At 29.6% G+C, this 13093-nt stretch overlaps 2 protein-coding genes across 3 annotated transcripts; both read left to right on the forward strand.

Annotated features, from left to right (window-relative positions):
- The first annotated feature begins 1172 nt into the window (after nt 1–1172).
- Nucleotides 1173–7568, forward strand: LOC106117021 (1-acyl-sn-glycerol-3-phosphate acyltransferase alpha-like). Of its 2 annotated transcripts, none has more exon segments than NM_001312421.1 (5): nt 1173–1402; nt 4774–4907; nt 5088–5269; nt 5784–5952; nt 7330–7536. In NM_001312421.1, coding segments are annotated over 5 exon segments (855 nt in total). In that variant the 5' UTR covers nt 1173–1205; the 3' UTR covers nt 7503–7536.
- Nucleotides 7569–8008: 440 nt separating this feature from the next.
- On the forward strand, nt 8009–12944 carry AGPAT3 (1-acylglycerol-3-phosphate O-acyltransferase 3). Its single transcript, XM_013311831.1, has 5 exons — nt 8009–8470; nt 9242–9375; nt 9877–10058; nt 10364–10532; nt 11265–12944. Exons 1-5 carry the CDS (start codon nt 8280–8282, stop codon nt 11435–11437), a joined length of 849 nt encoding a protein of 282 aa, XP_013167285.1. The 5' UTR covers nt 8009–8279; the 3' UTR covers nt 11438–12944.
- The last annotated feature ends 149 nt before the right edge of the window (nt 12945–13093 follow it).

Consider the following 13093-nt stretch of genomic DNA (forward strand, 5'->3'; position numbering starts at 1 on the left):
TGCATACGGATTAACGACAAATGAAAATGTTCGGTTGGTTTGAATAACGCGTCGTGGGGACTTACTTGAGAAGTACAATGCGTGGTAAGGAAAAGCAAGTACTATCGCCCAAAGCTTGTGGGTGCTAATAACTAATGAAAACGTATATCAAACGAGTTATTGCCAATTGAAACTGCACCAATTAAGTACCAATTTTGTGAATATATTGTATGAAATAAGTTTCTCAATTATTCAAAATAAAGACCCCTACATTTTTGATACAATTTATACGCAGCATAATAATGACGTAATCCTTTTTGATAACTAAAATCATTACATTGACAATTCTGAAAATATCTGATATTTAAATAAAATAAATTAAATAACTCAACTGAAATCATTGTATTTTATCAATATCCAATCAAATCTAATTTAGATAATTAATTATAGATAAAATAAAATCAGTAACAATAAATTAGTTACAAAAATGTCACAAATAATTTTATTATGATGAAAGAAAATTATGTACTGTCGAGTTTATTTTATTACTAAAACTACGATAACTATTTACTTTAAACGTCATTTCATATCAGTACACTCCTATTTTCCAATGTTTACACAAGCGATGACGGAAAAAGTGGATAATATGAGTAATATTAAGAAAGGTTTTAACAGTGGAAGAGCCCGCTTTAACATCTTCGCACGAATCGGCCCGGCTCGCCCGGTGAAATACCACGACCACATAAAAGACAGGCGTCAAGTGGATGCAATTCCGCGTTTCGTCTGATGAGTGTGCGTCCCGGAGGCCAAAATTGGTCCTCTTTCCCTTCCTACCCTTTTTCTTATAAGGAAAGGATGGGAAGTGGAAGTGGACTTTCTGGATGAGAGGATATATGGAAAGGGAAAATATTTTCTTTCTGTGCACCCTCTTCTCCGTCGATTAAAGGTAGGCAACGCATATGCAATTGCGTATGTCTATAGGCATCGGTCACTTCGCTATATCAGCGATTTCAGGTGGCCGCTCGTTCGTTTGCCACCTTATGATATAAAAAAAAAAAATTATAGACACATTAATTTTATGCAACCTTTTAACAAGGTCGGTCTACCATTAACTATTCATAAAATAGTACTTGATTATAACATCACAGATAACAAAGCGCTCAGTGTATTCGCCTGTCTCGTAAAGATTCACGTATTCATAGTTCTTAGTGTAATTTTCAATAATCATGTGGGAGAAAATTATATTTTGTGCTTCAATGTGTGTTTTAACATTCTCATTTATATCTAAAAAGATATCCTATAGCGAACCTAGTAAATTGAGTTTTCATCTAAAATTTTTCGTATATTATTTCTTATGCAGTTTACTTGCGTTTGTTATTTGGCCATTATTTTTATTCAGACCTAGGAATGTTAAAAATAGCAGGTTAGTGTTTTTTTTATTAATGCTACTTTTTTATAGTTATTTTTATTATAGATTTAATAGGAATATATTTAAAACTATCAAATATTGTTGTATTTGTGTCGTATTAGGCGATAAAAAATCATCCTAAAATATATTTCAACAACCATGACAAAGTAAATACACTCTCAAATCGAAGTGCAGTAATACAAAATTTAAAAATAAATAGGATCTGTGAGTAGCTTAAAAATTGAATTATTAGGGAATTTGTTAGGTTTTGTAAATAAAATAATATGTTATTTATGTGTATAAAAAAACGGTCAATTTGTAAAAATCCAAGATATAAATATGAACTGATAAATTAAAGCGAAAAGTCAACCAACCCGCACTGGGCCAGCGTGGTTGACTATGGTCTAATCACCCTTAATTTAGGGTAGGCTCCGAGCCCCTCGGTGGGGACGTATAGTGAGCTGATGATGATGATGATAAATTAAATATACCATTTTCTATGCCTAAATGTATTTATTTATTTTACAAAAATATTTTTTTTATTTACTGACAAGATTATAAATAGTATGGGAATTTAATAATAGCCCTTTGTTTTATTTTCCAATAATGTATGTCAACAAGTTCGTAGTATTTGATAAAAAACTATATTGTATTGTAATCAAATTTGATAACGAAAAGTGTTTATCAAAAACTACTCCGGAAATATCAGTTCGAACATATACCCTTGTACAGTGGTATCCAAACTTTATTGCGGCTCGTAAAATCGCACGAGACTGCTCAGAAAACCAACATTTGAGCTACCGCCAGTTCAGAGATACAAGCGTAAGGTTCACCACTGGATGCTTCAACCGCAGTAGCCTAGTATTTTTAGCTTGCCTAGTCGTATTTCCTACATGTAGATGTACAAACAATCACTCTTAACCACGAGCAATCATACAGTTTGAATCCTATAATAACACAATTCTATTATGCTTAATACGTAATGGTATTATTTGTACAGCTTTAATATTGTATTTACATGTATTTTACAAATTAGAGCCTTTGATGGCCAAAATTCGCAAAACATCTAAAAATCTTTTGAATATAATTATTTAGGTATCATAGAAATATTATGTATATTTAAATACTTCTGACTACCTTGATTTTATTATAATGTTTACTATTTATTTAACATTTTAAAAATGGCGCATTATTAAATTTGTATTTAACCAATCAAGGTTAATGTTAATTTTAAAAGCAAAAAATAACGCAACATACCGTAATTTTTATAGAATCGAATAGAATTAATGTTTTTATTCGTTTAAAAATTTAATATTCCAAATATCCTGTTTATGATACGTAATAATATTATTTATTAGATAAGCAATAGGCCTTGTCAAAGTGATTATAAGATAATATACTCTGTGATATGATTATTTAAAAAATAACAGTAGTAACAAGATAACCAACCTAACCTCTTTTATCTATTTTGCTATTCAGCAACTTGACTTTAAAAACTAGTTTTCTTATATCCATTATCTATGGTACGGATGTTTATATCTTGATATTTCGGTTAAAGCTGTAATATTGTAGATCACTAATCACTTAACCAAAGTAATTAGAGAGATACGATAAAAACAAGTAATAAAAACAATAATTAAATTGCTTGTTATATTAAAAGAGAATACATATTTTATGGTATTTAATGATATAGTATAATACTGCAAATAAACCAATTATACCATAGACGGCTAATAACTTCGATAAATATAAATCTCAAACATAGTTACCATACCATTTCCTTATAGGCCGGCAACGCATCTGCAGTTCCTCTGGTGTTGCAGATGTCTTTGATCACCTCGGTGTTCTCGCAACACGTTTGCCTTCGTTTCGTTTGTATTCATTTAAAGATTTAATGCGTTTTTTCTAATAAAAAAATATTATATGTTTTTCAAACCTTTTTAGATGGTATAGTTAGCAGTGTTAGTTGCTTACGATGTTCCGAAGCCTTTTAATTCTTCTAATTATCTTGAGACAAAAAAAATTATTCATCTGTCTATCAAGTTAAAAAATGTATTTGAATTCAAGTTGAATAACATTGCCAACTAATATTTGGAATTTTATGTGTATTGATGCATTTCATATGTTGTATATCAGAGGTATTTCTGCTCTAGTTCCCCAAGGGGGTTCCAGTATACACAGAATTTAACAATTGCCGACGCCGTATGTATATTTGTGCAAGCTACGCCACTGAAATATCGAACTATAAATTGTATGTGCCTATCGCAAACACGACAAACTGTATCGATATGTATTGCATAATGAAATAGTACTGCTGGCTAACGAATTTTTGTAGTTTTATTTTTAAAATGCAGGAAGTTTTTTTTTTAATTATATGCAAGTTTATACTAGCTGCGACTCCGTCAGTGTGGAATTTTAAAAATAAACTTTATAAGTAGCCTATGTGTTACATTTAGTTCTACATCTGTTCCAAATTTCATCAAGATATGTTGAGCGGTTATGGTGATACCTTCAAACATACATCCATCCATCTAAACTTTCGCTTTTATAATATTTTATATTATTATAAAGCTAAAGGGTTTCATCGTGTAATTACACCGATATTAATGAATAGGTCAGATATAAAATAAAATAGCTTTTAATATAATGCATACGTAATGGATGGATAAAATGAAACACCAAATTGTAGTAAAGGATATCGCTTTATCTCATCCCGTGTCCTTTATATGTACTTTGCCGGAAAATATCCATTGTTTTGATGTTAAAGGCCATTTATAAAAAAAACACGTATTCAAGTTTGGAAACACAATCAGTTTAATGACGTCAAAAACATGCATGAACAGTAATTTTGTTGACACCATATTTCGCCTGCCAATTTAAAAGAAAAATCGGTAACATTTAAAACAATACGTTTTTCTTCCAACAAGGTAAACGAACTATTGTTACATCCCGACGCACTTTTATTTCAAACACTATTTAAACCTGTAGCTCTCAAATTAATAACAGGATTTTAATAGTTGTGTTGTAAAATGCTTCAATAATTTCAATCACAAGTGATTGATTTAAAAATCGGAGTATACTATAACGTGGTGTAGTTCTTGTTGATGCTAGCGCTACCAAACTCATCAACTTTTTCACTGATCACTATAAGTGGATAGGCGACTGCTTGGAAATGATAGCTTTTGTTTCGTTCCGATTTAACCGCACCTATAGATGTAACATGACAGTTAATTCTATCTATTATTAGTTTGACTCTACACCACCACTACAAACTGCAACCATCAGCGCCAAAATGACAGTAATCGAATAAGCACAAAATGCCACATCTTATAACCAGTCTATTTATAGATTTCAGAAATATTTTTTAACTACTCATTTGTTTTTAGGTTAGCAGCCACTATTTTAAAACATATAACCAAATTATATGATTTGAAATGGGAACTACGTGGTGCTAATATACTAAGTGAAGAACGGGGAGCAGTGGTAGTATCAAATCATCAATCCTCATTGGATATTTTGGGTGCGTAATATTTCAGTACACATCCTTGTCTTTTACCAGAACACATTTATTATTGTAAATATACAGCTGGACTAATTAGTTTTTAAACTGCGTAATTAAGGAACTGTCAGGCACTGCGCAAATAAAAGGAAGTAGTTGTTATCAAAATGTACTTCAAAATGTTAATCTGTTTATCTACAGGTTTGTTCAACATTTGGGAAGTAGCTGATAAATTAACAGCGGTCGCTAAAAGAGAGGTTATGTACGTTTTTCCGTTCGGATTCGCTGCATACCTCGCAGGCGTAATTTACATAGACAGAAATGACCCAAAACGAGCAAGAGAACAACTTAATATGACGTCAGATGTAATGGTTAAAGAAAAGGTATGATATAAGAATGAACACTAATTTCATGGTGAATATTTATTACATTTTCAAGTAGTAATTCATATTAAGACAAAAAACTATAAAAAAATAAGTATCATATGACATATATTATATAATTCAAATTATTGGTACAATCATCGCGAAGATCTCTCGTTTCTTTGCAGTACGAACTGACCCTGGTCCTAATTTCATTTTTGTTTCATTGCAACGTAGTCAAGGACTCACGCAAGCAGTTCACATTGATTGGAATCGTATTAAAAAATCATCATTTAAATTACTTCCTCGGCATTAACGTTTTTTTATGAAATTTAAAACCGCAAAAGAATATTTTGTTTTTTCTTAACATAGCACGCATGCCTGCCAGAATTTTTTTCTCACCAAGGAGTATGTCGTTCTCACTATTTTTTGATCCCCATAGTACATACAAACATAAATGCATAAAAACTTACATCTTCTTTCAGTTTCAGTTCAGTAAAAACTAGATATAGTAATAAAGATACTGTGGTTTTAGACAAAAATCTGGCTATTTCCTGAAGGGACACGAAATAAGGATTACAGAAGTTTATTGCCTTTCAAGAAAGGAGCATTCCACATGGCCGTCGCAGCACAAGTTCCCATCATACCCGTCGTCTTTTCACCTTATTATTTTATAAATAACAAACAAGGAATTTTCAATAAAGGTATGGCAGATCGGAATTTTTCAATTACAGATATTTAAAAAACATCGTAACTCTTACGAAGGAATATTTATTATTTTATTAAATTATAATATTCCTTTTTTTGTATTTTTTTAATTCTTTGTGAATGAATGTATGAATAATGTTTAACTTATTTGAATTTTAATTCGCACCAAAAACCATGTTGGAAGCATTCTTTGATTACTAAGATAATTTTTATTGTGTCAGTTTCATGAAAATAGCCTTTAAATTTTTAATTCTGTTTACAAACTAAAATATATCCAGCAGTCAAATTAAAATCCCTATTCATTTGACATTTTCGCGTTGCAATCAATCGCGTGTTTACCGTATAAAACTAAACAACACGTTCGTGTGTGTTTTCACTTTCTAAACACTAATAAAAACATATTGTCATATCTCTCATTTTATCATATTCTTTGGCACAGATTAAAACATAATTTCGAGTAACACATGGGGATACTCTTCATTTTTTTTTTTGTAATTCTGAGCCGACAAATTTGTGGGAAAACCTTTTTGAAAACAAACATTTACATAAAGCTAAACATATATTTTAGAAGAAACCTCCAATTCTGAGCTGCCTTCTTAAGCTTGTAATAATTCAAACAAAGCTCTGCTAAACTGAAGCTTTCTCAAATCTGCTTTTCCGCTTTTCGCTGTAGTAAGCTTTTCAGAACATTTTTTCTTCTCTTGTAACAATTATTTTTAATGTCATTCTGTACGACAGTATTCGTTTAGATTTAATTTCATATTTTACTATATTAGACGCCAGCAACATCAATATATATTTTACGAATGGGCCGACTCGTCCGATGCAATACCACTATCACACAGAAAACAATGGGTGGGGTGACGTGAAAGCTATTCCGCGTTTTGTTTGATAAATGTGCGTGCCAGAGGCCTTGTATTGGTCTTCCTCCCCTTCTTGTAAGGAATGGATGGGTAGGGGATGTGGGTTCAGGCAGAGGAAAGTTAACATAGGAAAAGAAAATCTTTTCTTTCTGTGCGTTCCCTCCTCTGTCGATAAAGGTAGCATCTGCAAATGCGTTGTTTGCTTCCTCATTTGTCGCCTTATTCTATAAAAGATCTTAAACAAAGCCCGCATAAAAATGATTACTGTAATTGTATCTATATATAATTTATTTATCGAACTCATAATAATAAATAGTTCTCTAATAATAATTAATTATATATATATTATATATATATATATATTATAATAATTAATCTAAAAGGTACATGTACATATGTACCTTTTAGATTAATTAATTTCCGATTTGGAAATTCCGCACTGCAACTTAGGCATAAAATAATTTATATTTAGTGGGACAATTATCTAAATTACTTCCGTTTTTGTTCCAGGTCATGTCATAATTCAATGTCTCGAACCAATATCAACAAAAGGATTAGGTCCAGAAGACATCGACGGTCTTGTAACACGAGTGCGCGACGCAATGTCTACTGTCTACAAAGAACTGACCAAAGAAGTGATAACGAATTTACCTTCAGATTACCCACATACGACAGTAGGATAAATAGCATAATATAAAAACTATAATATTATTTATTTGTACCTGTGATGTATTTACTATTAAAAGCTTTAAAATTAGAAATATGTAATTATTACTTACCTTTTAAATTCACAAGAGTAGTAAATCCGAGCGTGAACTTCTGAGGTTCTTGTTTGATGAGGAAATTAACACTATTCATATAATACAAATCTTTTACAAACCTTTATTATTTTCGTGAAAATGATTTTCTAGATAGTTAATATTTTTCAACTCACAGTTGTAATAAATTCATTTTGAAAACCAGCGCCAATGCTGACTTATTAGGTGTATGGTTAACTGCAAGCAAAAACGCTCCATGCCGCAGATATATTTGGTGGCTTTACTTTTGGACTCTAACTACGCATCAATAAATATAGAATATTTTTAAATTAAATGCCCTTTTACCTTTATATTATATAATTTTAGCACAACAAATAAAATTAGGATTTTTTTATCAGGATATGGGCATTTCAGCTGACAACACTGCATTGTCAAAATGCTGTCAACTAGGTATATGTCATGAGTCACAACTGTAATGAATAAATTAAAGTTTCTTTATTTTGAACTCAGGTTTTAAAGCTTCGCTTCGGTTATTTACAACAAACGTTACGCAGTGTAAAGACCTGTTTTATGTGCAAAATCTATTCATTCAACTGTGGCGGAAATACTTGTATAAAGCGGAATTTAACTACGCTGTACGGAAATTAATTATAACAAAGTGTTTGCAGTACAATAATAACACGAAATTTAAAAAAAAACATCATGTGGGACAAGTTTATTTATGTTTTTGTGATTACTTTGACAACATACATTTTAAAACAGCTTTTCTCAGAGACTCCTAATTTTATAAAATACAAATCGAAATTCCTGATATTTTATTTCACCGCTTCTGTGGTTTCATTAATTTTAATGCCATTCTTTGTATTTAACCCGAAAAATGTTATGAATTCATTGTAAGTATAATATTTTTTATGCACACATTTTATATATTTACAAAACTGTAATTTTAGGATAGATATTTTTTAATTTATATTAATTCCTCAGTAAATTATTCAAACTATTATGTACATATATTAAAATTTTATTGTTGACAAAATGATTGTTAATTAATTTTAAAATTTATTAATTCACCGTTATTATTTTTGTAATATGAATATAAAGGGATTTGTATTTGATGGACATGAGTTTAGAAAAAATATCAGTAATTGAACTGATCAATTGAATTTGAATCCAAAAGAACAATTCAATTTATTCAATACTACTACTGAACAAAGAGGATTGTCTCTGAAATGCTATAATTTGTACATACTTAGAGGAGATTTGGATGAAAAAGCACAATACAGATATTAATTTCCATATTAAATTTATTTACATTTAAATTAATGGTGTGTAAATGTGTAAATAAAGATTATTTACATATTTTATAGTATTACATTTTTATTTCATCTATTAAGTTGCAAAAATAGAAATAGCTTACATAAACTTTGAAGAAATCTATACAATGAAAATTAAGAATTCATAACTTTGAAATAATATTATATATTAAAATAAATTGTAAACAAACCCATGTGCGAATGCTAGAATTGTTTATAATTATTTCTAGATAAATAAGTCACACCCATCATGCATATCAATATAGTCAGGGTAACAGGTCAAAAGTTCTTCGCAGATAAATAACAATGACGCAGAAACATTTCTATAATCAACGATTCTAATGTTTTCAGATTTGGTACACAAATAATAAAACATGTAACTAAAGTTATTGAGGTCAAATGGTTTTTAAGAAATGGAAAAGTATTAGCTGAAGACAGGGGAGCAGTAATTGTGTCCAATCATCAATCTTCCCTTGATATTCTCGGTAAGTGATTCAACACATTCAGTGCCAGTGTCACCTGAATATTCCATACGGGAAAAATCTGTTGGTATGGAATGTGTTAATAAAGTCATGTCATAAGTAAAGAGCACAAAAGTGTTATGCCTAGTTTATGTTATGCTAGTACAGAATTGTATGAACTCCATGGAGCCAGTTAGTGTTTACATTATGGCAGCTGCATGCCAGCGCTGATTTTGAGCAATTCTGCCCTACTGTACTGGAATAATGTAAACTAGGCTTTAATGCTATTTGTAACAAATAAACCTTCCCATTTATAATATAAGTGTTAGTAACATAATTCTTGTAACAACTATTATAGCTTAGGTTTTCACCAACACAACAAATGATAAACATTTCATTGTTGGATTATTGAATATTAAATAAATCATGTATTTTACTTAAAAACATATTCAGAAATTGGCATATCATCAGAAAAAATATTTTGCACTGAAGTATTTATAATATTTTATTTATATTTAATTACAGGTATGTTCAATATTTGGCATGTAGCTGTTAAAATAGCAGCTATAGCAAGAAAGGAAATATTCTATGTATGGCCATTTGGATTAGCAGCGTATCTAGCTGGAGTCGTATTTATAGACAGAAATAATTCTAAAGATGCATACAAACAACTTAAAATTACATCTGATGTGATGATAAACAACAAGGTAAAAAAATAATTTATCATTTTAAATCTATCTTAATACCATTGTAAGGACATAAGTTATTGGAAAGGTCTTATAATGTTACTTAGTTCTGTATTTTTTATACCTTCAAATATTTTTAAGGATGTGTGTGTGTTTACGTGAATCTTAGATTATAGACTCACGATAGAACCCATTATGTGCCATTGTTATTGGAGTTCTATTTTTTTTTTATAAGAAATAACAGAAAATCAAGCATATTTCCTATTTGAACACATCATAAATGGTCATAAAATTGAGGATTAATTATGTTTGTTAATATTTTATAGACAAAGATATGGGTGTTCCCTGAGGGAACAAGGAATAAAGACTTCACAACGCTATTACCGTTTAAGAAAGGTGCTTTCAATATAGCCGTTGCTGCCCAAGTTCCAATTCTACCAGTTGTCTTCTCACCATACTATTTTATAAATTCAAAGAAATTCATATTCAATAAAGGTAAGTCTTATACACACTTATTATTAAATTAATAAATGATTTGTTTTTTTTATAGTAAAAAAACTCAAAAACTACCAAACTACATAACAATTATAGAACATCCTATATAAGTATAAACTTTTAATTCAATTGTATTTCAAAGTAATTTGTGTACAAAGACAATGCTTAATTGTCTAAAAGCGAAATCTGTTTTATCATTGACTCACATGCTTAACTAATTATCTACTTTACATAATATGTAGGCCGATTAACTAATTTAATTAACACATAATACATATTAAGTTATTTACCTTGTATGACAAATTTTTGACCTAATTTCTGAGCGTCAAATTACATTTCAATAAGTAGGAAATAAATATCTTTAATTGTATAAGCAGATAATTTAATTCAGATAACTTTTATTATTCCTTGTTAATAAATATTTCCATAAGTATTTTATTATGTTAAAAGACAGTAGAAGTCAATTGATGGTTTTTGATATAAAATTTGAAATGCATTTAATTATGAATAACTAGCTGTCGTTCCCGCGGAATTTAAAAAAAAATTGAAGCCTATCTGTCCTTACAGATTATGTTCTACATCTATACCATATTTCATCAAGATCCGTTCATCTGTTCTGCATATACCTTGATACAAACATCCATCCATTTAAACATTCGCATTTATAATATTATTAAGATCAAGAACAATAGGCGAACACTAGTACTAAATAGGCAATAAAATAATTCCCAGGTCACGCTATCATCCAGTGTTTAGAGCCAGTGCCAACTGAAGGATTAACAATGAATGATGTCCCCGAACTCATTGTTAAAGTACGGACCATGATGGAGAATGCATACAAGGAGTTATCTAAGGAAGTGCTCAGTGCTTTACCCCCTGACTACCCTCTTGCGACTATGGACTGATGATTTGTGAGTCATAACAGAATATTTTTTATAATGTTCTGTAGGTTCAAATTGATATTTTTTTAATACTTAATACTTTTCTGAGAGGAATTCTCTTTTTCTATTCGATGCAGATTTAAATATGCAGATAGGGGTGACCAAACATTTATAAAGTATTTTTTCGAGCATGTCGGTAGAATTTTTTTTTTTTATATTTTTCAAAATGGCAATAGAGTAGGAAAAATATTCTACAAATAACGTTAGAATTAATATGCATTGTGGTAACTACAATTTTACAAAAAAAAACTAGGAAAGATAGATCTAGATCTTTTACAGATATTATTAAGCTGTAATAACTTAAGTTTACTGAAAATAATATTTTAAAGTTCCTGTCTACATATTTAAATCTTTAAGTACTAAATAGTTATGTGACATGAAAAAAAAATGTGATTTTTCTTGTTTTTTTTTAACTAACAACATCGAAACACATAATCAGTGATAAATATTAATAGTAATTAAATAACGACGCAGAAAATCTCAGATTTTTTTATATTTATTGAATTTTATCATGTGTGTGTTTAAATTAGATGTATGAAAAATTTTACGATTTCAATTTGAACTAGAAATCAGAGTATGGTTGGTTTATTTGAACACATAAACTTACATGTTTTTTTATGTTAAATGAATTTTTAGTGTATATTTTAATAAGGTATCAAATATGAAGTCTTTTAGTATTTTAAAGCTTTATTTTATAACAGCTTGAAATTAAGATGTATAAGTGACGTGATTTTATTTCGAAAAATAGGAAATTTTACACATGTCAAAACCAAAAATTTATACGAAAATCTTCTTATAATATTTTTCTTTTAAAATGATATTGCCCACCATTTTTAAATAAATGCTATATGCATTTATTTGCTTTGTGATAATATTTTTAGCCAATTACAACCTTATATCTTAATGTCACTATTTTTTTTTATAATTTAAGATATTTAGGCTTTTACTTAGGATTTTTTTGGATATATGAGTCAGATTAAATTCGCAATGTAACGAAATCGTGAAAGGAAAAACATTTGACAGTTTTATTTATTATACTAAGTGCTTAGTATTCTGGTAAGGACCAACACGTTTGTTGCATAAATCCATAGGATATGGTAACCAGGCAATCTCATAAAATAGGACAATCATTATATTAAAATCACGAAATTTAATATGCGCATGTGTGCGCCTCTGATATTCGTTACTCACACAATGGTGGGACTGATAAGCTATTTAAGCGCATACGAAGGACGCCGGCAAACTATTTGGGTATATGATTACGCAAGCATATAGAAACGCAGTCCCTTTTGAACAATCCCTAAAAATCTTTTACTCATCTCTCTTCATGTAAAAAGCTCAACCATTCTTAATACTGATGGTAATTGCAAATGATAATAGACAATACTGGTTGGTTTACTTTAAACAAATATAAGTCGAATCAATTAAAAAAAAACCTGCCAATTTTTTTTTTTAGCCATTTTGTGTTAAAAAAAATTATTGCCAAGTTAGTATTTAATTTATAATATTTTATCCCAAATTACTATAGTAACATAAAAAAAATATTTGAAAAAATCTTAAAAAATAATAATAAAGCATGGTAACCCTAAGGATGATAGTGAAATTGTTTACTTTCATTGC

The sequence above is a fragment of the Papilio xuthus genome, unplaced genomic scaffold, assembly GCF_000836235.2.
Source record: "Papilio xuthus unplaced genomic scaffold, Pxut_1.1 DF827680.1, whole genome shotgun sequence".
Lineage (NCBI taxonomy): Eukaryota > Metazoa > Arthropoda > Insecta > Lepidoptera > Papilionidae > Papilio > Papilio xuthus.

Bases quoted from the DNA above. Each gene is read 5' to 3' on its own strand.
- LOC106117021 (XM_013311090.1), top strand. The intron at 5,270-5,783 runs GTATGATATAAG...CTGTGGTTTTAG, and splicing joins ATGTAATGGTTAAAGAAAAG to ACAAAAATCTGGCTATTTCC. The intron at 5,953-7,329 runs GTATGGCAGATC...TTTTTGTTCCAG, and splicing joins ACAAGGAATTTTCAATAAAG to GTCATGTCATAATTCAATGT.
- AGPAT3 (XM_013311831.1), top strand. From the start codon at position 8,280: ATGTGGGACAAGTTTATTTATGTTTTTGTGATTACTTTGACAACATAC. The intron at 8,471-9,241 runs GTAAGTATAATA...TAATGTTTTCAG, and splicing joins AAAAATGTTATGAATTCATT to ATTTGGTACACAAATAATAA. The intron at 10,533-11,264 runs GTAAGTCTTATA...AATAATTCCCAG, and splicing joins GAAATTCATATTCAATAAAG to GTCACGCTATCATCCAGTGT.